The 25,702-nt window shown below is 41.0% G+C and overlaps 1 protein-coding gene across 1 annotated transcript; it reads right to left on the bottom strand.

Moving 5' to 3' along the window:
- Window positions 1–15,628: 15,628 nt before the first annotated feature.
- Window positions 15,629–24,531, bottom strand: LOC108700354 (carcinoembryonic antigen-related cell adhesion molecule 2). The gene is made up of 6 exons (XM_018233467.2): window positions 24,423–24,531; window positions 22,760–23,068; window positions 21,150–21,419; window positions 19,837–19,947; window positions 17,632–17,694; window positions 15,629–16,420 (listed from the first exon to the last, which is right to left on the bottom strand). The coding sequence occupies exons 1-6, from the start codon at window positions 24,481–24,483 to the stop codon at window positions 16,398–16,400; spliced, it is 837 nt and encodes a 278-aa protein (XP_018088956.1). The 5' UTR covers window positions 24,484–24,531; the 3' UTR covers window positions 15,629–16,397.
- Between the last annotated feature and the right edge of the window lie 1,171 nt (window positions 24,532–25,702).

Genomic DNA, 25,702 nt, shown 5'->3' with positions numbered 1-25,702 from the left:
GGCTAACATTGACTTCGGTAGTTTTTAGGTGGCGAGGTAGGAGGTCGAAGTTTTTACTTAAAGAGACAGTACTTCGACTATCAAATAGTCGAACGATTTTTAGTTCGAATCGTTCGATTCAAAGTCGTAGTCGAAGATTGAAGTAGCCCATTCGATGGTCGAAGTAGCCAAAAAAACACTTCAGAATTCGAAGTATTTTTTCTTCTATTCCTTCACTTGTACTTAGTGAATGGGCCCCTAAGTGCCTATGATTAGGTGACACGAAACGCATAAGGCTTTTGTTTTTATACATAAAGTTAAATAAAATCTTTTGTATTATTTCAACTTTGGGCTCTTAAATTCAACTCCGAACTCTGAATTGGTGGCCGTCTGCAATTACAATTGGTGTCTGCCTGTTACTCCCCTATGCTGAAAATCTGGGGCATGAGCGCTTGGACCTACCGTTGAAAGCTTATATATATATATAACAAACAAGGGAAAGTTGTGCTCACCACTATTTTTTAAAACCATTAGGCGGGGGTGCAATGAGGGTGTGACCACAAAATACATATAGTCCTCTGCACTCAACTCATTATCAATATATTTAAGACAGAGACATTTTGTGCATACTGCTACTGAAAAATGCCTTACCCTTTAAACAAAACAGGGATTGTTTGTCCATATATTGCAATATATTTAAGCTGGCCAACTACGTCAAAGTCATCCCATATCTGGCCAGTCCTACACTCAATTTTCATCTGATTCATTATATTGATAATGGGTTGAGTGCAGAGGACTCTTGTAGTTGACTATATGTATTTTGTGGTCACAGCCTCATTGCACCCCCACCTAATGATTTTAAAAACTAGTGGTGAGCACAACTTTCCCTTGTTTGTTATAGTTATACAGGAGCAGTGACCAGCTCCATGTTGTAGCTCCCACCCCCTCCAACTATAGTCAGGTGATCCCACTGGTGTCTAATAAAAGGGCAGCCAAGTTTGGGAGTTTTACTTTGAAAGCAGCGAGTAAGTTGCAGGTAAAACTTAGTCCCTTTGTAAAATGTATAATGAAGCAATAGAATTCTTAATGAATCAGATGAAAATTAAGCGTAGGACTGGCCAGATATGGGATGACTGTGACGTAGTTGTTCAGCTTAAATATATTGCAATATATGGACAAATAATCCCTGTGTTGTTTAAAGGGTAAGGCACTTTTCAGTAGCAGTATGCACAAAATGTCTCTGTCTTAAATATATTGATAATGGATGGAGTGCAGAGGATCTCTTGTAGTTGACTATATATATACAGTGGTGTGAAAAACTATTTGCCCCCTTCCTGATTTCTTATTCTTTTGCATGTTTGTCACACTTAAATGTTTCTGCTCATCAAAAACCGTTAACTATTAGTCAAAGATAACATAATTGAACACAAAATGCAGTTTTTAAATGAAGGTTTACATTATTAAGGGAGAAAAAAAACTCCAAATCTACATGGGCCTGTGTGAAAAAATGATTGCCCCCCTTGTTAAAAAATAACTTAACTGTGGTTTATCACACCTGAGTTCAATTTCAAAGGTTATAAAGCCATTTCTAAAGCTTTGGGACTCCAACGAACCACAGTGAGAGCCATTATCCAAAAATGGCAAAAACATGGAACAGTGGTGAACCTTCCCAGGAGTGGCCGGCCGACCAAAATTACCCCAAGAGCGCAGAGACAACTCATCCGAGAGGCCACAAAAGACCCCAGGACAACATCTAAAGAACTGCAGGCCTCACTTGCCTCAATTAAGGTCAGTGTTCACGACTCCACCAGAAAGAGACTGGGCAAAAATGGCCTGCATGGCAGATTTCCAAGGCGCAAACCACTTTTAAGCAAAAAGAACATTAAGACTTGTCTCAATTTTGCTAAAAAACATCTCAATGATTGCCAAGACTTTTGGGAAAATACCTTGTGGACCGACGAGACAAAAGTTGAACTTTTTGGAAGGTGCGCGTCCCATACATCTGGCGTAAAAGTAACACAGCATTTCAGAAAAAGAACATCATACCAACAGTAAAATATGGTGGTGGTAGTGTGATGGTCTGGGGTTGTTTTGCTGCTTCAGGACCTGGAAGACTTGCTGTGATAGATGGAACCATGAAATCTACTGTCTACCAAAAAATCCTGAAGGAGAATGTCTGGCCATCTGTTCGTCAACTCAAGCTGAAGCGATCTTGGGTGCTGCAGCAGGACAATGACCCAAAACACACCAGCAAATCCACCTCTGATTAGCTGAAGAAAAACAAAATGAAGACTTTGGAGTGACCTAGTCAAAGTCCTGACCTGAATCCTATTGAGATGTTGTGGCATGACCTTAAAAAGGTGGTTCATGCTAGAAAACCCTCAAATAAAGCAAAATTACAACAATTCTGCAAAGATGAGTGGGCCAAAATTCCTCCAGAGCGCTGTAAAAGACTCGTTGCAAGTTATCGCAAACGCTTGATTGCAGTTATTGCTGCTAAGGGTGGCCCAACCAGTTATTAGGTTCAGGGGGCAATTACTTTTTCACACAGGTTTGGATTTCTTTTCTCCCTAAATAATAAAAACCCTCATTTAAAAACTGCATTTTGTGTTTACTTGTGTTATCTTTGACTAATAGTTAAATGTGTTTGATGATCAGAAACATTTTGTGTGACAAACATGCAAAAGAATAAGAAATCAGGAAGGGGGCAAATAGTTTTTCACACCACTGTATATATATGTCCAAGGATTTTAGCTTCTTGTGTCTCTAAATAACTAACCTGTGAATGGTGGAAAAGTTTAGGAAACGTTTGATCTTTTCATTTAATGCTGTTAAAAAAAATCAGCTCATATTTACTCCTCTCAAAGCTTGTTTCCAAGGTAAAACTATAAATATCTGTATTGTTTTATGCTGCTGTATACTCTGCATGTTACGTAGTGAATGAGCAACATCAACATTTCAACTAAAGTTCAGTTCTAGTTTTTGTGGACACCAAACAAACATTTGTCTTTGTTTCCTGTCCTATTTGCCACAATGCTGCAAAGTTGTGTTAGTATAAAAGTGTTACCCACTCATCGAGCAGAGGAGCCAGGCCTTCACGATTAAACTGATTCCTGCTGGTGACCTACATATATTATCAGATGTTGGATCTTTCATACACCTACAAATAATAAAACTTCTGTATTGCTCAAAAGTCGTGATGAGCAAATTTAGTCGCCAGCCATTGATTCGTGGCAAAATTCTGAACATTCCTGGGTGCTGTATAATTCATGCTGAACTGATTTTTGGACTTTGACCCTGCCTGAATCTTGACTTTGCTATTCATCTGCCGGCCTATTGAACGTCTGCCTGGATATTGACTACGATTACGCCTGATCCCTAATTGTACTGCCAACTTGGACTTTGACCCCTGGGCTTCCTCCTTGGTCCAGACTACTGAGCCGATAGGCCCCCGTGACATTAGTTACCATTCACCGTGGGCAGAAGCTCAGCCTAAATGAGAACTTTTGTCCAGGGGACTTCTGTCTGGGAGAATTGTAAATTACTCCTCATACTTTGCCAGACTCTGATATGACTTCTATTTTATATAAAATCACATGGTAAAATAATTACTACCTTGAGACACAGTTAGCAGTGAGGTCACGTGGTACTAAAATCCCTTTCCTGAAACCAGTCTAAATCAGCAGCATAACTAGAACATAAATATAATGGATATATCAACTAAAGGGACATTCACCAAGCTCAAGTGAAGGATTCGAAGTAAAAAAACTTCAAATTTCTAAGTGTTGGGCTACTTCGACCATCGACTACGACTTCGAATCGAAGGATTCAAACTAAAAATCGTTCGACTATTCGATAGTCGAAGTACTGTCTCTTTAAGAAAAAACTTCGACCCCCTAGTTCACCACCTAAAAGCTACCGAACCCAATGTTAGCCTATGGGGAAGGTCCCCATAGGCTTGGCTAAGTTTTTTTTGGTCAAAGGATTCGAAGGATTTAATCGTTCGATCGAATTTTTTGCGCGAAATCCTTCGACTTCGATATTCGAAGTCGAAGGATTTTAATTCCCCAGTCGAATTTCGAGAGTTAATTAACCCTCGATATTCGACCCTTGATGAACTGGCCAAACAGTTAACACAGTCCCATTCCTCCCAGATTCCACTTTATTATGGACAGCAAATTTACTAACCTCCGAAAAATCGCCAGCGATGGCTTTGCTCACATCGCAACACTTCACCAGGTGTAGATTCGCCAGGACAACGCTAATTCACTCAAATCCAAAGTTGCGCTAGCGTTGCCTCATTTGCATACGGCGGAAAGATAAAGTTGAATGGACGTATATGTTGCAGCCAATACATTACATTACACAAGCCCAGGGAACCTTAATAAAATAAAATAAAGTTGTTATATTGCCCTACACATGAGCCCAGTGTATAGTTTAGGTGCCATATATTGGGAAATGTAGGGGGGAACCCGGATACCCCAGAAAAAAATTACGATCTTTTGCAGCCTATCACCCTGAAGAACTGAAAAGTCGCCAGTGTTTTTTGGGGACTTTTTTTTTTCAACTTATCAACTATTTTTTGAGAAAGTCCTATCTACTCTATTGCACTTGGCCTGGTCTGAGGTGGCGAAAGGCAAGTCTGGCGCAAGAGGTAACGTTCAGTAAAATACGCACCTTAGAGAATTTGCATAGTTACGTCCATTTGCCAGAGCGCAAATTCGCCTGGCGTTAGGGAGCGAAGTACCGTTAGAGTCTATCTCCTTCGCTAGTGAAGTTACACCGACGACTGTTAGTAAATTGGCGAAGTGCTGAAATGCCATCACACTATCGAATTTTCGCTAGCGTTAGTCACTTCGCCCTTTAGTAAATTTGCCCCAAAGACAGAGGCTCCTGCTTCAGATAAGTAGGTTATTAGTAATCCTGGAGGTCCGAATGCTTAAAACTCAAAAAATTCAAGTCTTTTTTTACTATAAAATCCAAATTTTTAGTGGAAAAAGAAAACTCAGATTTTATCGAGATTCATTATACCCAGAGACTGCAAAAAGTCCGAATCTGAAAATCCGGCATCTCAGACCTGCCAAGGTTGTATATACTGTAAGTCAATGGGGCAAATTCACTAAGCGCCGAAGCGCCGAACGCTAGCGTTACTTCGCTAGCGTTTGGCATTTTCGTTACTGCGCAAATTCACTAACGAACGCTGGCGTAGTTTCGCTAGTGTTACTTCGCACCCTTACGCCTGGCGAAGTTTCGCTAGCGACGTAGATAGGGATTGCTTCAAAAAAAGTCAACATTTTTTCGAAGTCCCAAAAAACGCTGGCGTGTTTTCTACATTATGGGTGATAGGCTGAAAAAGATCAAAAAATTTTTTGGGGCTCCCCTCCTTCCCCCCTACATTTCCTAACTCATGGCAACTTACCTATACAGTGGCCACATGTGTAGGGCAAAATAAAATTTTTATTTGATGTTTTGAAGCTTTTCTAGCCATTTGTAGTGCTGATACGTATTCCTCCATTGAAATTTGAATTTGGCGCCGTATGCAAATTAGCCTTCGCTAGCGTAACTTCGCTTTACTTAGTGAATCAATGCTAGCGCAACGTCGCAACCTTACGCTACCCCTGAGCGCAACTTCGGATTTTAGTGAATTTGCGAAGCGCTGACGAAACTACGCCTGGCGAAGTGTGGGGAAGTTACGCCTGGCGCAACTACGAATCTTAGTGAATTTGCCCCAATGGGAGAGGTCCCTATCCTATTTGGAAGTTATTGTGGTCTGCGCTGTATTTAGCCCTAATATGCGACTATTTCAGGCTTTTCGGGACAATTTCTGAGAAATTTGTACTTTGCGTGAAAAAGCCAGGAAAAAAAATTATTTGGGAAAAAAATCGTCAAAAAATTGTATGATTCGAGTTTTCACTTGTTTTAATTGAGCTTTTTTAATAATAAGAGTAAAGATTCTAGTTTGGCTTTTTTTAATTGAAAAATGAGGATTTTGATAAATAACCCCCTAGATGTTTTAATTAGGAATGCTGGGAGATATTTAACCCCTACCTCTCTGTTCAATCTGATTTCTGATTTATATTTAGAGCCCAACACTTGCAACCATTGTATAAAGAAGCAGAAGGTGCAGAGGGCAATTCCCATAAACAAATTAAAACCCAGAATCCTTCTGTATCCAGCAAAGTTAATAAATGCTCAATGGCTCATCCGGACCCAAAGCACATGCACTGATGAGCTGCTATAATGCATTTCCCAGTTCTTTTGGGCAAGGTTGTTCTTATTGCCATTTTCAAGCAAATAATTCTGCCTTTCATCAGCAGCATAGCTATATTTCTGACTTCGACAGTAAGTGCTTGATTTATAAAGTCCAGTGAATTTCATGGGTCTCAGAAACATCAAACTGCACTAAGCAATTCGTCTGATTTTAGGGATGCACCGAATCCAAGATTCGGCCTTTTTCAGCAGGATTGGGCCAAATCCTTCTGCCCGGCCAAACCGAATCCAAATCCTAATTTGCTTATGCAAATTAGGTTTCGGATTCGGTTCGGCCGAATCTTTTGCAAAGGATTAGGGGGTTCGGCCGAATCCAAAATAGTGGATTCGGTGCATCCCTATCTGATTTACCCATAGGGCTCTGTACTCATGGGAAAAGGTGACAAACATCTGAAAACTCACTTAAGGGAATTACAGAGTTAAAGGGATTCTCCGCCCCAAAAAATTGTTTTTGCATAATGAAAGAAAATATAATTCTTTGTAGTTTTCCTATATATATAGTACATGATGCTTAATTTTCTTTCTTTGGGCCTTTCTTTCTTCTACTTGTTCTTACACTGGATATGGCAGATATTTCTCTTTACTCCTGTTCTGTACAAATTTAGCAGTTGGTGAGAGGCTAAACACAAGGTAACACCACTGTTTCCTAAAACACAAATATATTATTATTATTATTATTATTATTAATAATAATAATGGGGGATGTTAATCTGTGTAACAAGGTCTAACTTGAGCTCAGCCCAGTCCAATGAGACGTGAGTATTAGGATGGAAAACCAGAGTATAAAAGATAAGAAACAGGGAATTCCAATGCTATAAAATAAAATGTATTTATCCCACTGTATAGCACCATTGTAGTGAATGGAGTTTCAGTGGATTTAGTTACAACAGAATCCTGACAAAATCAATTAGGGGAATAAAACCCTGGCTGCATTAAGCTGCCCATATACAAACCAATAATAAATCAGGGCTGCATATATACAATATCAGGGGAAATTTTGCAATAAAACAGCCATACACATACAGTATATAACCCACATAAACACAATGAAGTTCAGGTATGGGACCTGTTATCCAGAAGCTCGGGACATGGGGCTTTCTGGATAACAAATCTTTCCATAATTTGGATCTTCATACATTAAATCTCCTAGAAAATCATATAAACATTAAATAAAGCCGATTTTGCTTCCAATAAGGATTAGTTATATCTTAGTTGGGGATCAAGTACAAGCGACTGTTTTATTATTACAGAGAAAAAGGAAATCATTTTTAAAAATTTGGATAAAATGGAGTCTATGGGAGCTTTCTGGATAACGGGTTTACGGATAACGGATCCCATACCTGTACAATATTATAATGAGTTTAGCATAAAGTCCATATGGTTCATATATCATCCCATATGTAACATCAGTATATAATCCCTGCTTCCAGAACTGCTTTATATGGCCCAGATAGAGTACTCACCTCTATCCACTTGTTTTACTTGGCCTTGTTCTACCCAGACTCCCTGCAACAGATGCAGCTGGATCAGCAACCAGAAGCCAAATAAGAAGCTCCACCCATAACCAGGCTCTATGTAACAGTGTGGCAGGAAGTGGTCACAGGCCAGTAGGCCAATAACTGAAATATGTAAATGAGATAACTCAGATACATGGACATCTGCCCAGCAACTAGGAACAAGGATTTATTTACAATTTGAGTTTGCTGAATAAGTCTCTTATTCTCTTACAAAGCAGCAGTCCTGTCCTGCTTTATGGCAGCTGAGATTCTAGCTATCTGTATAACAGAACATTCTGTCCCAGTGGCTGCACAGATCCTATCTGATCCCCATTGTAATCAGCAGTCCTGTCCTGCTTTATGGCAGCTGAGATTCTAGCTATCTGTATAACAGAACATTCTGTCCCAGTGGCTGCACAGATCCTATCTGATCCCCATTGTAAGCAGCAGTCCTGTCCTGCTTTATGGCAGCTGAGACTCTTTACAAAACGGTCTGACAGCTGCAGTATCAAGGCTGAAACCCCTTCCCCAAAATCAGTACCCATTACCAACCTGTTAACCCTCTTACCCCTCCCATTAATTCTTCAAGACATCAGGGTTAGAAAGAGAAGGCGACAGTATCACAAACATTAGACAGTAGTCAACTTGCCTCCAAGGGCACCGACCCCGAAAATCAGTAAATCCGGGTCCCTGACCTTTTTTTCTCAATCCCCACATAGATCACTGCTATATGGGACACACGGGGGTGGACAAGTCAGTGTACATAACAGCAGATTGAAGAAAGGTTTTATTAATAGAAAATTCCATATCATATTATTCATGAGACTTGTTTCTCTGTTCCTATGATGTGAGGTACATGCCCGATGTTTGCAGGCCCAGCAGCAGCCTTACATATAGACCTGCTTACATATTAGCTGCTTAGCAATATTTTCATATGTGAGTAGTGATGGGCGAATTCGCGGCGAATTTGCGCGTTTCGCCGCCAGCGAATAAATTCGCAAAACGCCCGCGAAAATTCGCGGCAAAAAATTCGCCTGCGTCAAAAAAATTTTCAGAAAAAACGGGTGCCGGCGTCAAAAACGGACGTCGGAAAAACGGGCGCCGGCGTCAAAAATGAGACGCCGGCGCCGTTTTGCGAATTTTCCGCCGTTTCGCGAAATTCGCGAATTTTTCGCCCATCACTATATGTGAGTTATCAGTTCAAACTATGCCTTCTCCCTTCCCTATATATATATATAATGTAAGTGATACTCATTATCATTGTAAAACCTGCAGCCTTGTGCCTTTATATGGTCACAGAACAACCCCTCAGTGACTTCTAATATCCTTATCATTTACAGTAGGGGGTACATTATCCCTTATAATACATGAGTGATACTCAGAGTTCCCTGTATAACTCAGCCTGCAGCCTTGTGCCTTTATATGGTCACAGAACAACCCCTCAGTGACTTCTAATATCCTTATCATTTACAGTAGGGGGTACATTATCCCTTATAATACATGAGTGATACTCAGAGTTCCCTGTATAACTCAGCCTGCAGCCTTGTGCCTTTATATGGACACAGAACAACCCCTCAGTGATTTCTAATATCCTTATCATTTACAGTAGGGGGTACATTATCCCTTATAATACATGAGTGATACTCAGAGTTCCCTGTATAACTCAGCCTGCAGCCTTGTGTAGGTGGTACATTGGATTTTTTATAGTTTTTGAATTATTTGCCTTCTGATTTTAGCATGGTTTAAAAAAATGTTGTGTGAAAAACATCCCATTGACTTCAATGTCATTGCCAAATTTTTTGAAGTTCTGCAAATAAATTCGCCTGGTGCGAATTTGTGGCAAATTTCAGTGTTTTGGCACCGACTAATAAATTCGTGAAACTCCAGCGAAAATTTGTCGGGCAAATTTCAACGGCGGCAAAAATTTGGACGCGCATCCGAAAAGTCACTCGACTCAACACTATTCGGACACCCATTGACTTTAACCCTCTGACAAAATTGACATGAACGACTTTTCGGATGTGCGTCCAAAATTGACTCGCGTCAATTTTCGAGTTTCACAAATTTTTCGCAAATTTTTCGCCGTTTCACGAATTTCTCTGCAAAATCACAAATCTCTCTGCAAAATCACAAATTTTCCAGCGAAACGGGAGAAATTTGCCCAGCACTACCAACCACTATATTAAGAAGTGCTATTTCTTTAGAAAATATTCCACTTAAAATATTTATATAAATGCACTTTAATTTATTTAGAATGGCAGTCACGTGACATTTGCAATTACATCACAATTAGGGATGGGCGAATTTTTTCGCCTCGTTTCGACGAAAAAATTACGCCTATAGACTTGTATGGCGGTGTGCGTCAAAAAAAAAAAGACGTGCGTCAAAGCAATTTTGCTGCGTGAAATAATATTTTTGACGCCCATAGACTTTAATGGGCGTCTGCGACATTTCGCCAATGTGGTCGTCAGAGAGAAGAAGAAGAGGAAACTCTGTACGAGACATCTGAAGAGAGTGAGAAAAGTATTGATGAGGTGGCGAGTGTAATCTCAGAAAGTAGTGATGAGACATACAGTACAAGCAGTGAAATAACAATAGAGACCTTATATGAAACTGCTGAAAGTGATATATCCTCATATGTACAGAGAAGAAGAAAGATAAAGCGTTGTACTCTCACTATTCTTCTTTGTTGTAAGAAACGCAACAGTCTTGATTCAGAAAACAAACAAGACGAGACTTCATATGAAACGGCTGAAAGTGATCAGTCCAGTTCTGCAACACCAAGAGAAAAGATAAAGCGTTGTAGCCTTAACATTCTTCTTTGCTGTGAGAAAAGAAACTCTCTTGATTCTGATGACACAGACGATGAGACATCATCATATAAATCTATAGAAAGTGATGAGTCCATATATGAACCAGCTAGAGAAAAGAAGCAGCACAGGCGCTTTAATGTTCTTTGTTTTAAGAAAAAACAAGGGCTACATAAAAAAGCAAACGCTAATAACGCCAAAAAGAAAAGCCTGAGAAATAAACTTGGCAAATATTTCCACCTCCGCTCTTTCAAAACTCGACTAAAAAAGGCAAGAAAAAAGAAAAGAAAATTAAGAGGATTTATCTGTTGCTAAAGAGGAAGCACCACCCTCTGCCTAAGACTTCTGGAATCCAGACTGGATTATAAAGATCAGCCATTAGAGATTCTAGAATTGTGACATTACTCCACTCAAACCCAAAACATGGAGATGGAGAGAAGAACTGGAGTCAGAAGGATTAGGGAGAGGAGGAAAGGACCCACCTATGATAAAGGTGGTGAGAGGACCACTGGGGTTTGGGAGAGGAGGGATGGCCTGGTGGTCCAGAACATGTAATGCTGTACATCTTTAAATAAACCATTAGAATTGAACTTACATTGCTCTCCAGTGTATTTTGTTGTTGTAATTTTAAATAGTGTTGGAAATGGTGAATCCCTGAGGTTCCCCTGATTTTATTTTATTGCCAAATTCAAATTTAAATGGATCTTTCTGCTTGTAATCATTACCCAAACTGGTTCTTTGGTATTACAGTCCTGATAAAGTCCTTCGTTCCTGTTTGCATTCAAGGTTAATAACTTTGTACCTGTTCCTAGTTACCCCCTAACTCGTTGCCTGCCTTGACCAGTATTGGAGTCCATGGCCATTTTATAATACACGGTTTTACTTGTGTTTACAGTTATACATTTGCACTTATTGGTAGACTCAGTCATGCACTTGTAGAAAGTTATAGGGCTACTACCCAAAAAAAGGCTGTGGTAACCCAAACCCAGAACAAACCCCAAGGTCCTGGCCTCAGCTCACACTATAACTCAAAGCTATAACAGCCGCCTTTCACTTCGGGAGGAGTCCTCCGCTACTCGGCTGCTGCCAGGTCTTAAAGTGAGAAAACCAGAAGGAGAGTTCTGGGCAGGCAAGGGAACCAGACGTCTACTGGAAAAATGGGGAACAAGAAGCATGGTCAAGGAACAGGCAGACTAGAAATCAAACAGGCAGCACAGTACAAACTCTGGAGAGAAGAGGGTAGTCGAGGTCACAGGCTGGGACAACATACTAATAGAGCAGTAAAATTCTAGATCCAAAAGAGTAGTCAGAAACAGGCAAAGGTTGGAACAGGCAGCTTAAGAAGACAGGGTCAGGGACAGGCAAGGTCAAGAACAGGCTAATCAGACTTAGAAACACACCAAGGAACGACTGCAAATAGACCTATCTTGGGCGATTGGAATTAGGACATTTGAATTTCGGACAAGCGCAATGACGTCACACAGTACATCGAATAAAGCCGAAGATACCCGAGTGGTGGGCATCCCAGCAGCCACATTAGCCCACCAGGTATTCTTACAGGCTGATCTTTCAAAGAAAAGAAAGGGATCTTCCATTGACTTCTACATGATCTCGACAGTTTTTACTTGCCATACTTTTTTGTTCATAGACTTATTAAACTTGACAAACAATAATAAAAAACAATAATAACTATATGAAAAGTGTGTTCATTTGTGCTAAATACCGTATATACCCGAGTATAAGCCGAGTTTTTCAGCATCCAAAATGTGCTGAAAAAGTCTACCTCGGCTTATACTCGGGTTAGCGATACCCGACCCGAGTAGCTGAGATTGCAGTCACTTTTAATCATTCCTATACCAGCAGTGCACTTGGGGAGAGACTGCAATATCCCACAATGCCCTCTGTTGGTTATATGAAAGAATAACAGTGCGCCCTCTGTTGGTTATATGAAAGAATAACAGTGACTGCAATATCACACAGCGCCATCTGTTGGTTGTATGAAAGAATAACAGTGCGCCCTCTGTTGGTTATATGAAAAATTAACAGTGACTGCAATATCACACAGCGCCATCTGTTGGTTGTATGAAAGAATAACAGTGCGCCCTCTGTTGGTTATGTGAAAGAATAACAGTGACTGCAATATCACACAGTGCCCTCTGTTGGTTATATTAAAGAATAACAGTGACTGCAATATCACACAGCGCCATCTGTTGGTTGTATGAAAGAATAACAGTGCGCCCTCTGTTGGTTATATGAAAAATTAACAGTGACTGCAATATCACACAGCGCCATCTGTTGGTTGTATGAAAGAATAACAGTGACTGCAATATCCCACAGCGCCCTCTGTTGGTTATGTGAAAGAATAACAGTGACTGCAATATCACACAGTGCCCTCTGTTGGTTATATTAAAGAATAACAGTGACTGCAATATCACACAGCACCCTCTGTTGGTTATATGAAAGAATAACAGTGACTGCAATATCACACAGCGCCATCTGTTGGTTATATGGAAGAATAACAGTAACTGCAATATCACACAGCACCCTCTGTTGGTTATATGAAAGAATAACAGTGACTGCAATATCACACAGCGCCCTCTGTTGGTTATACGAAAGATTAACAGTGATGGCAATATCAAACAGCACCCTCTGCACATGGTAGTGGGACAGTGGGACAATGCACACAGTAATCCGTTTGGCAATTCTCTGTCACCATCAACTTTGCAAAGAAGTCCGGTTGATCGCTGGGGGGGTCGCTTTGGCAGAATGTGCGCTGCTGGGAGACAGGGCTGTAGTTGTATCTAGGCTTATACTCGAGTCAATAAGTTTTCCCAGTTTTCATAGGTAAAATTAGGTACCTCGGCTTATACTCGGGTCGGCTTATACTCGAGTATATACGGTAATACTTCTTGGAGAGATGAACGAACTTTCAGAAATCAGCCCATAGATCCTTTAACCCTAAGGTCTTTTAGACAAGAATTGCACTTCAGGAATACATTGCCCAAAATCTACCCACCACTGTTCCATTCCTTTCCCCGCAAACCACGGACTCTGCAGCACCTTATCTGATTTCATACATTACCGCATGTCTTCCTTGTGAATAGTTAGGAGAGTATAGAGTCTGTAGGCAAAATTGAGAATTTTAAGCCCTTATTTATAATCAAACAATAAAGGTGGTGGTTAATAATAGGTCCAATACGCAGAACTTTACTGCAAAACTCAAGTGCTTTAATGTGTCACATTAATGTGCCCTTATTTATATATTATGAACCTTTTTAAGCAGCTGTTGGCTAGGGTCTGACAACGTCAGATACTATAACAAATTTAAAAATAATTAGGAAAAAGAAACCCCGCCAATAGCTGTTACTAAAAAATTACCAGTTTACAAAGACTAAAGGTCTCGTTCAATACACTTTATTAGGTATTGAATTCTTTTTATAAGAGTATAGAGTCCATTAGTAGTGATGAGTAAATCCAGAATTTCACCATTTGCGAATGTTTTTGCGAAACTGCAGCAACAATATTCAGCAGAAAAATTCTCTGCAGAAAAGCCGCTATAAGAAAAAACCGTTTCACAAATTTTTTTCACAGTTTAGTAAATATTTCGGCGAAGCGAAATGTGACAGATTTGCTCTTCGCTATCCATTAGGTTTTTCTTAAAGAATGGCCAACCCTTGAGTAGCATTTTAGGCACATGTATTAATATATATACTGCTTTATACTATGTAATTAATGTGCATTTCAACTACATTCCAAGAGAGGTTTTGTATTTAGCAGATGCAACAAGCAGTTGTCTTTGTTTCTTGTCCACAACTCTGCTCTGTTAGTACAAAAGTCTTACCCACTCATCAGACAAAAGATGGAGGCCTCCAGGATGAACATGATCCTGCTGGTAACCTAAATAAATCAGTAGATGTTGGGTATGTTTTCTACATTCTATTTGTTAATGACATTTCTTATGACTCTAAATAAATACAACTTACAGGTTGGAGATGACAATGGAATCTTACACACAAGCCAGGACCTTTTATAGTCAAAGTTAGTGTCATATTTATTAACCACATAGTAAAAAAACCAGGGTAACAGTCTTGCAGTAAATAAGTTCATATACACATACATTTATATGGAGTCTAACCAAGACATCAACATGGGCACAGTTCTGTTTCACATGAAGACCTGCCCGGCCACAGAGGCCTCCTGCCCCCTCAGATGCCAAATAACTGCCCCATTTCTAATAGTATCTTAGAACTTTCAGGCTGCTCATGTTAAATCCCTGAGTAACTATTTACACATATGGAGGATTACCACCTCTTGATTCACAGAGGTCACATTTTTACAAAATCTGAAAAACTACAACATCTTCTAGTTTACAAGGTCACATGGTGACAAAATCCTTTCCCTGAGACCAAGTTACCCTAAACATAAATTGTTCACACAGTCCCATTCCATTTATGTTTTCCCGTTTCTTGTGGATGGGCAAATATAAATGGTTTTATATTCCAAACTATAGCAATTGGCTGGACTACAATACTCTCATGCCAGCATGAGGCGAGGAGTAGTTAATCAGTAGCAATTCCAACACTGAATCCTTCTCAATCCCGACAGAAAATGTTAAAGGGGATTTAAACTTCCAAAAAACAATCAATGTCAAATTAGGGTTAGACTTAATTTCTGTTTTTTAGGGAATTCCGAGATGTCACATTCTAGACTGGTCTTCAGCTCAGTAGCTGTCTCTGCCAGACAGAATGTTAGCAACCCTTACTCTCTATGTACCTTCTTTGCACTTCCTGTATAATCACTAATGGGCAGAGACACACGCTTCTTCTTCGGGCGACTAATCTCCCTGAACTGCCTTCTCGCCAGCTAGAATGTAAATCACCGGCAGGATGGCACTCGGAGCGCTTCATTTTCTGAAGTTGCCCAAAGTTGCCTCATGAGGAAACTTTGGGCGACTTCAGAAAGCCGAAGTGATCCGAGTGCCATCTCGCCGGGTATTTACATGCTAGCCAGCGAGAAGGCAGTTCAGGGAGATTAGTCGCCCGAAGAAGAAGCGATTGGTCGATGGGCGACTAATCTCCCAAAATAGCAGCGTGTGTTTCTGCCCTTGGGGTGTTAAAAGTGTAAAGTGCAAAAGTGCTCAGAGAAGCACCCTGAGTCAGTTTAGACAATTAATTTCTGGGTTTAATAAATTCAGGATTCTGGTCCCATACATTAAGTAGAAAGAAAGTAACCAAGCACATTGATGAGCTGTTATGGTGCATTTTCCAGTTATTGTTGTATGTGGTTTCTCTCTCCCCCTGCAATGAAATGTATATGCATATAGTATGTCAGGAGTCCTGAGTACATGCCTATGAGTGTGTAGTTTCCATGGACACCAGTGAAAAACCCACTGACTGAGGCCCATTCCCTGCAAAGAACAATGGGTGGAGGAGATCGAGACTGGGGTCTATGGACCTTGAGGTGGCAACCCTGGTAGGCCCTGGACACCCCAGTTCCACACTGTGCAAGTTTCATGGATCTCAATCACATCAACCACATTAAATTGCACAGTGATTAGTGCAATGTGCATTATACAGACAATAGTATGTCTGCACCATCTCAATTGCATAGTTTGGCTCAGGTTCTCAGTCCAACTGAAGATGGAGATCCATAGTGGTTTGCGATGCAAAGATCAAAAGTCAATGAAAGTTCTTTGGTTAGATCCCAAATAAAGTGCGTTGTATCCAGTTGGAGAGAACAGTTGCAAAAATGGTTCCATTTGAAGTCTTGATGATGTTTCCTTTCCACTGATCTTTATTATTAAGATTCGCTGGCCTGAAATGTCTTGTTCATAAGGATTTCTTCAGTCTTGTTCCCATTCATTAGCTACAAAACAAAGAATATCAGTATTAGAAATGGGAGTTGTTAATGTGCAATGAGGAAGGCAATTTTTCCATTTAGGTGATGGTGCCCTTGTACAATGTGTTGCACTATTACAGTCCCAATGCTGCATTACTTGGGTGCATGATCATAAAATTGTCTTGTGTCAAAATTATTCGGACGCCCATTGACTACTTCGGTGCATGATCAAAAGCTTTAAAGGGGACCCGTCACCCAAAAAAAATATTCAAAATCCTATTTTATCACATTAGTCAAGCAAAATGAACTTTAATAACACTATATAAATTATTTGAATCTTGTTTCCTTTAGTCTGGGAATTCATAATTATAACAAGCAGGCAGGAGCCATTTTGTGGACACTGTTATTAAGACAAGTCTTGTATCATCTCAGAATCTTGTTTGTGCACCAGAATGGGGGACCTGATGTCCATCCCCATGCCCTGGTTACACAATTAAATGGTAAAGAGAAAGGGGGAATGTGTGGAGAGCAGTGACATCTAGGAAGTGCTGAATGGAAAGTGAAAGTAATTGTCTGCCCCGCCTCTATGCCACGGGCATAGAGGAGGGGCAGACAATATTTGATTGACAGCTGAGATTTTTAAATGAGCTTACAGCAGCTATGAATGCTTTAATAAAAAATAGAAATTGGATTTCATGTTTAATTTGAAAAGGACTTTTATTATACAGATTTTTGTGTCTAGGTGACAGGTCCACTTTAACACTCATAGAGGGCTCACTCGGAGCAGTAGGAGTCAGAGACTTCTGAAAGTGCTAGTGGCAACTGCAAAAGTAGGGAGTAATGGGTATAAACCATGGTGAAATGAGTCTGAAATGACATTAGTTTCCAAATGTTTGTGTGACCTACACTTCAAGCCTTTTAAAACCCCTACACATCCCACACTATTTCAGACCTCCTAATAGTTGCTCATTTGTACCAGATTTGCACAATGGGGTTGGCAGGTGCCAAGTTGCACCATTTGATGAAGTCTTTCTAACAGCGATTGCTGTTATGAGAAAATGATGCAAAGTGAGGAGGTGCCACCAGCCCCACTGAGCTTCTGTACAGCACATAGGCACTATTGGGGATCCACAGTGGGTACGTTAAAGGGGATGTAAAGGCAAAAAAATAAAATCCAATTTTGTTTTACTATACTGGAAAAAAGGACAACTTGACATACAGTCGGATTTGCTACTTACCCACTTCAGTCCTCCAAGATGAAAAATAGCCACAAACCTTCCTTGACATTTTTAAACAGGCCTCTGGTTTGGATGAGGGAAAAACAACAAAATTACTTTCTTATACTGTAAAAGAGGTTCCCTGTGCCCTCTGCCCAAAAGACATCACTTTGACAATGTTTTCAGTAGATATTTAAAAGCCATTATAACTAGTAATGGGTGAATTAATTCACCAGGCACAGAATTTGTTCCGGCGTGTCCCTGGCAAAACCGTGAAATTGCGTCGAAAATTCGCCAGTGAAAAATCTGCTGCGAAAAAGAAAAGTTGTCGGAATAATTTTGACGCATGACAATTTTATGCGCGTGACTATTCTGACACGCACATAAAATTTTCGTGCTTCAAAATTATTCGGACGCTGTCACGATCGGCACCCAGAATCCACAACCAATGCTAAGCTCCCTGGTCTCGGCTCTTGCTTCTGCCTTTAACAGTCGCCTTTCACCTCGGGAGGAGCCCTCGGCTAATTGGATGCCGCCAGGTCTTATAAAGAGAGGAGCCAAGCTAAGGGTTCTGGACGAGCAGAGGGGCACGATCATTTAGCAAAGTCTTTTGGGCAGAAGGTCAAAGTTCAGGGAGCAGACAGAAAGTGTAGTCAAAACCAGGCCGGGTCAGTGCAGGCAGAATACAAACAGAGTCAAACGGGCAGTAGTCAAAGCTGGGAGATCAATCAAGAAGAGTCAGGATTCAAATTGTCGCTCGCGTCAAAATAATTTTGACGCCCATTGACTTAAAGGGATCCTATCATCGGTTTTTTTTCAAAACACATCAATTAATAGTGCAAACAGATTTTTTTATAATTAATTTTGAATTCTGACATGGGGCTAGAGATATTGTCAATTTCCCAGCTGCCCCTGGTCATGTGACTTGTGCCTGCACTTTAGGAGAGAAATGCTTTCTGGCAGGCTGCTGTTTTTCCTTCTCAATGTAACTGAATGTGTCTCAGTGAGACATGGGTTTTTACTATTGAGTGTTGTTCTTAGATCTACCAGGCAACTGTTATCTTGTGTTAGGGAGCTTCTATCTGGTTACCTTCCCATTGTTCTTTTGTTTGGCTGCTGGGGGGAAAGGGAGTGGGTTAATATCACTCCAACTTGCAGTACAGCAGTAAAGAGTGATTGAAGTTTATCAGAGCACAAGTCACATGACTTGGGGCAGCTGGGAAATTGACAATATGTCTAGCCCCATGTCAGATTTCAAAATTGAATATAAAAAAATCTGTTTGCTCTTTTGAGAAATGGATTTCAGTGCAGAATTCTGCTGGAGCGGCACTATTAACTGATTCATTTTGAAAATTTTTTTTTTCCCATGACAGTATCCCTTTAATTTCGTTTCGCACATTTGTTTCACCGTTTCGCACAGATTCGCCAATCACTAATTATAAGTGGAACATCAGTATTAATTAGTACAACTCTACTGTTTGCATCTTGAATGTTAGTTTTCATTTCTTTGGTTTTTTTGGGGGTTAGCCTGAGTGTGGGTATAGTTTTAGCTAGAACTGGGAAATATTTGGGTGAGAACGGCTCTGGCAAATAGGGATGTAGCGAACTGCCGATTTGGTGTTCGCGAACGCCGTTCGCGAACACCGGCAAAAAATGCGAACGTTCGCGGACAGTTCGCGAACTTCGAACACCCGCTAAAATCGTTCGATTCGAACGATCGAAGGATTTTAATCATTCGATCGAAGGATTTTCATTCGAATCGAACGATCGAAGCCATTCGATCGAATGCTTTTCATTCGATCGAATGCTTACAATCGTTCGAACGAATGGAAATCGTTCGATTTTTAGCGGTCGAAGGAATTCGAATGGTCGAATGGTCGAACGACTTGTATTCGAATCGAACGCGAACTCAAAATGCGAACGTTCCCAAACGTTCGCGAACATTCGGCGGACGCGAACGGTCGAAGTTCGCGCGAACTAGTTCGCAGCAGAACAGTTCGCTACATCCCTACTGGCAAATAACAAAAATATTTCTGATTATTAAATGATGATGGAAGGTGTGAATAAGGAAAGCAAATAAAGCATTAGAACTCTAGTCAATATTGTCCATCATTTCTCTAGAGCTGCTTCTTTAGAACTACTCTTGGTTTTTAATCTGCCACCCCAAACCCCTAATAGTATCAATGCAAAAAAAAGGAGATTATATCAGTAAAATGTTTAAATTACCTTTGACTTTCTTGGCTAAGGCAACAATCAGAATGATCCCCAGGACAATGACAGTCAAATAAATGCATCTTTTCCAGTACTTCCAACACCAGCAAAGGAAGTCACTGTAACCTACAGAATAAAAATAAAGAGTATAATATCCATGTGCAGCCTTAAGGTGGCCATACACGGGCCGATAAAAGCTACCGACAGACCGTGTCGGCAGCTTATTGGCCCGTGTATGGGGGCCCCCGACGGGCTTCCCCGATCGAGATCTGGCCGAAAATCGGCCAGATCTCGATCGGATGGGATTAAAAATCCCGTCGGATCGCGGCCGCATCTGTTCGTTGATGCGGTCCCGCGATCCGACTGCCCGTTTGGCGAACGCTAGGATCCGATCGTTGGGCCCTAGGGCACACGATCGGATCAGCCCGATATTGCCCACCTCAAGGTGGGCATATCGGAGGGAGATCCGCTCGTTTGGCGACATCGCCAAACGAGCGGATCTATCCGCGTATGGCCACCTTTATCCCTCTCCAGGTCTGCCTTTTCCATGGTTCAATTATTTTAAAAATAGGTACAAATATTTAATTTTATTGCTTTTCTAGGATGCAACTGGTTAGCCCTTTAACTAACGATTAGGCATGGGCGAATTTGACCCGTTTCGTTTCGCCAAAAATTCGCCGCCAACGCCCATTGAAATCTATGGGCGTCAAAAAATTTTTGATGCACGTCTTTTTTTTTTTTTTGGACGCACAACGCCATACAAGTCTATGGGCGTCATTTTTGCTGCGAAACAAGGCTAAAAAATTCGCCCATCCCTACTAATGATGATGCCAGGAAAACAAAACAAAAAATAAATCATATGCATTTAATTGTAGATTAATAGTAACAGCAAACTAACAATGACAGTATACCCTCTCAAGCTTCTACTGGAAAAAAATTTTTGCCTATATTTTTAATAAGAAAATATGGTAAACAGGGAAATGGAAAGTAAAGTCATATTCTACTTCCTGTGCATGTGAGCGCAATTAAAGTAAATTTGCCTTTTATACAAACTCCTCCCTCAGCCTGCAGCTGTGAGATAAGGAGCGGATAATAATACAGAGGGTTCTTATTGGCTGCCGGTTTGTTTTGATTTTGGTCCTACAAACAAGGAAGCGGAATGTGACTTTAGTAACCATTTCAGACATTTGCCTTGTGTAATTCAAAAACAAAAACCATAAATTAAAACAATAGGCACAAAGTTCATTCAGCACAAGCCCTACCCATTGAGCTAATTTTAAAAAGGGGGTGCAGTGTCCCTTTTAATCCATCTAAGGGTTGTTACTCACGAGAAGCAGAACAGAGTTGCCGGAAGCCAATGGAAGAGTTTTTCTGATCAGCAGGATTTTGTAGCACACACACGTACTCAATGTTTTCAAATGTATCACCGAGCAAGGCCCGGATTGTACTTTGACTTAAATTTTTGACGGGCTTGGAGTCACGTAATATAGTCCAGTGGATAGAGGACGAGTTTGTTGGATCCAGACAATGAAGAGTGCAGTTACAGTCGTTATATTCACATTGGCACTCTCTTTTAATATCTGGCTGTTGCACTGGTTCTGGAGTTGGAAAAAAAATAAAATCAATCCCTTTTTGAAAACAGCAACTCATGCGACAATGAACACAGTGGGCTTTTCTTCCACAGTATATTCCCTTGTTCGACATGGATAGATTTTTATGCTGAATATACTTTTTGACTATATTTTTTGTTATTTCTAGAGCTAAACTATTCAAATGGACAGGGAAACAGAAGCTACTCCATGTTTGGTCCTTGGGAGCAGGGTCAGACTGGGCCAATGGGACACCGGGAAAAAGCCTGTGGGCCAGGCTCATTTGATCCCCGCCGGCCCTCCTGCACTACCTCCTGTCCAACTGCAGCGCTGGGAAAATGTACGAGCTCACATGCACGCAAGGGGAGATTCAGGAGGTATCAGTGGCACACAGGAGTTTGTGACTGAGGGGCCCAGGTGATGGTGTGGGGCCCCTGAGGCTGCAGGCTGGTGTTTGACACTGCTTGGGAGGTAGATAATTTGATTCCCAATGCAGCAATAACCCCCCACATGATGGATTCCTGCTAATAAAACCAAAGGTGGAAGGAAAGGGGGTTGAACTGTTTGATAAGAATCTAATTATCTCTCTCGCAAGGACCCAACATGGAGTAGGTTCAATATTCAATATTCCGGTGGGACGGGAATTGGCAGGTGGTGGGAGAAGAGTAGGCAGATGGAGGGAGGAGAGTAGGCAGGTGGAGGGAGGGGAGTAGACAGGTAGTGGGAGGGGAATAGGCGGGTAGTGGGAGGGGAGTAGGCGGGTGGAGGGAGGGGAGTAGGCGGGTGGAGGGAGGGGAGTAGACAGGTAGTGGGAGGGGAGTAGGCAGGTGGTGGGGGGGAGTAGGTGGGTAGAGGTAGGGGAGTAGACAGGTAGTGGGAGGGGAGTAGGCAGGTGGTGGGAGGGGAGTAGGTGGGTGAAGGGAGTAGACAGGTAGTGGGAGGGGAGTAGGCAGGTGGTGGGAGGGGAGAAGGCGGGTGGAGGGAGGGGAGTAGACAGGTAGTGGGAGGGGAGTAGGCGGGTGGAGGGAGGAGAGTAGACAGGTAGTGGGAGGGGAGTAGGCAGGTGGTGGTAGGGGAGTAGGTGGGTGGAGGGAGGGGAGTAGACAGGTAGTGGGAGGGGAGTAGGCAGGCGGGGAGTAGGGGGTTGGGTAGAGATTGCTGTGCACCGGACCTCAGCGAGGGGAGGGGAGCCCGGCACACATTCATTACTGTACCAGCCTTTGATAAAAAAGTATTTGAGGGGACAATGTTTTACCTACATCGGATTAAGACTTGCAGCCTTTTGGTAAATACCCTCCCCATTAGCTGTATATGCATTAGACAAGTGTGTCATTCAGACTGATACTTACCATAAACCGTGAGGTTGAAAACACTCCACATTTTATTAGGCTTTGGAGCATTCCAGCAGGATATGTCATACACCCCACTGTCATTCACTGTCAGGCTCTGGATCTTGAATGTCGATTTCATGAATACAGTGCGTGTCTCAAACTGCTCGTTGGTTACATTGAAATGACTGTCCCTGTATTCTGCTACTTCCCTCCATTCACCTTGGCTGCTCATCCGAACGGTACAAAGTGTTTTAGCGCCCAACTCAAAACCATGGCGAAATGTGACTGTGCCGTTTACTGGTTTATTAACCTTCGTAACAGGATCATCTGCTCAAAGGAGGGAAAAAAAAATAATTAGACCTGGTAAAATTAATTTATTGTCCTGTCTTTCAGGGATCAGAGATCAGTATTGGAATGTTATGTACATATTTAGATTAAAGGGTAAGTTCTCCTTTAAATTACATTTTAGATTAAAGGGTAAATTTACTTTTAAATTACATTTTAGAATTATGCATACAGTGATATTCTGCAATATATTCTTCTTTTGCGTGAGTTTTATTTACATATGGGATCTGTTATCTGTAAACCTGTTATCCAGAATGCTCCCATAGACTCAGCTTTAAAGGGTTTGTTCACCTTTAAATGAACTTTTAGTATGATGCAGCGAGACAAATTGCAATTGGTTTTCTTTTTTTATTATTTTATTATTATTTAGCTTTTTATGCAGTAGCTCTTCAGTTTGCAGTTTCAGCTATTTGGCTGCTAGGGTCCAAATTCCCCTAGCAACCATGCATTGATTTGAACAAGAGACTGGAATATGAATAGGAGAGGCCTGAATAGAAAGAGGAGTAATAAAAAAGTAGCAATAACAATACATTTGTAGCCTTTCAGAGCATTTGTTGTTTAAATGGGGTCAGTGACCCCCATTTGAAAGCTGGAAAGAGTCAGAAGAAGAAGGCAAATAATTCAAAAAACTATAAGAAAAATAAATAATGAAGACCAACTGAAAAATAGCTTTGAATTGGACATTCTATAACATACTAAACATTTACTTGAAAGCGAACCACCCATTTAATCAAATAATTCCAATTCTTTAGAATGATTTCCTTTTTCTTCTATTACTAAAATATTATTTATCCTTATAGTAGGAAAATCCTATTGGGTTTAATTAAAGTTTATTTATTTTTTATTTTTAAAGGAGAGCCAAATTACGCAATCAGGAAAACTCCAGGTCCCGAGCATTCTGGATAACAGGTGTCATACCTGTAGTTAACATTTTTTTCAGCAGCTCTCTAATGTAGTATTTCAGCAGCTATCTAGTTTCTAGGGTCCAATATACCATAGCAACCAGCCGGCGATTAAAACAAGTGACTGGAGGATAAATGAGAGAAAGGCTAAATAGAAAGATAAGGCATAAAAAGCAACAATAAATAAAAGTGTAGCTTCACAGTGCAATAGATTTTTGGTTGCTGGGGTCAGTGACCCCCTGTAGGAAAAGCAAGAAAGGCAAATAAGATAAGATCTATATGAAATGCAGAGCAGTTGAAAAGTTGAAAAGAACAAGACATACAGAGTTAGCAAAGGTGAGCTACCCCTTTAAGCTCTCTCTCTCTGTCTTTCACTTTCCGTCTCTCAATGTCAGACAGACACATAAGCTGACACTTTAGTACAAGATACTGACCCGTTCCTTGCAGGGGGAGCGAGATTAACAGGAGAGACAGCTGAGGAATGAGTGGATGCATCGTACACTGTATCACTTCTACAGATTCTCTAGAAACTTCCTTGTGACGGAGGAGCTGATGCAATGTGACAAAAACTTTCAACCAATGAAAGCAAAGATTTATTGTGCGTCATACAATAAACAGATAATGTAACCTGAGCCTGGCCTGGGAGTAGTGTGCAATGCTGCAGCTTTATGCCTGGAGATACACATATTCACCTCCTGCTAGTAATGTGTTAGTAATGATTTGTGTGGAAAGATACAATGTATTCTATTAGCAAAAGTGTATTTTATGGGCAGAGACGGACTGGCTCACCAGGATACCAGCAAAACTCCCGGTGGGCCCAGCTGTCAGTGGCCTATTTCATGATCATTCCCTATTTCTTTTTGGTGGAAAATGCTTAATAATGGGAGAATATTGTAAGTACAGGTATAGGATCCCTTATCCGGAAACCCGATATCCAGAAAGCTCCGAATTACGGAATTGCTCCCATAGACTCCATAGTCTCCCATAGACTCCATTTTATCCAAATAATCTAAATTTTTTAAAATGATTTCCTTTTTCTGTGTAATAATGAAACAGTAGCTTGTATTTGATCCCAACTAAGATATAATTAATCCTTATTGGAAGCAAAACCAGCCTATTGGGTTTATTTATTTATGTTTAAATGAATTTCTAGTAGATTTAAGGCATGAAGACCCAAATTACAGAAAGATCCATTATCCGGAAAACCCCAGGTCCCGAGCATTCTGGATAACAGGTCTCATACCTGTATATATAAAAAACTAGTAGAATAAAGAGGTTCAGTGAGGAGAGGAGGAATAATAGTTTGGAAAGGTCCACTGCCTTAGGTTTTTCTGGTGGGCTCACAGTTTTAGGTATTTCTGGTGGGCCCAAGGTCTAAGGCTTTCTGGTGGGCCTTTGACATCCCAGTCCGACACTGTTTATGGGGGAATCATGGCTAAACCTATTTGCCTAAATTTAACCCTAAATTTAAAAAAACCCTACCCCCTTACCCTACATAGACCGCCCTCCCCCTAAAGTTTTACTTACCCCTCAGTGCAGATTCAGGCATCGGAGTTCAAGGGTGACATCTTGAGCCGCTTCGGTGATATTCGGAATAAACCCAGAATGTCGGCGCATGCGCAGTTGGAGCCATTTTTATGTTTCGCGACAACTGCACATGCGCTGAAACTCATGAAAATCACTGGTCTCATTCCGAATATTACCAAAGCAGCTG

This window comes from Xenopus laevis, chromosome 8S (assembly GCF_017654675.1).
Source record: "Xenopus laevis strain J_2021 chromosome 8S, Xenopus_laevis_v10.1, whole genome shotgun sequence".
Classification (NCBI taxonomy): Eukaryota; Metazoa; Chordata; class Amphibia; order Anura; family Pipidae; genus Xenopus; species Xenopus laevis.
This window is presented reverse-complemented; position numbering and strand designations above follow the sequence as displayed.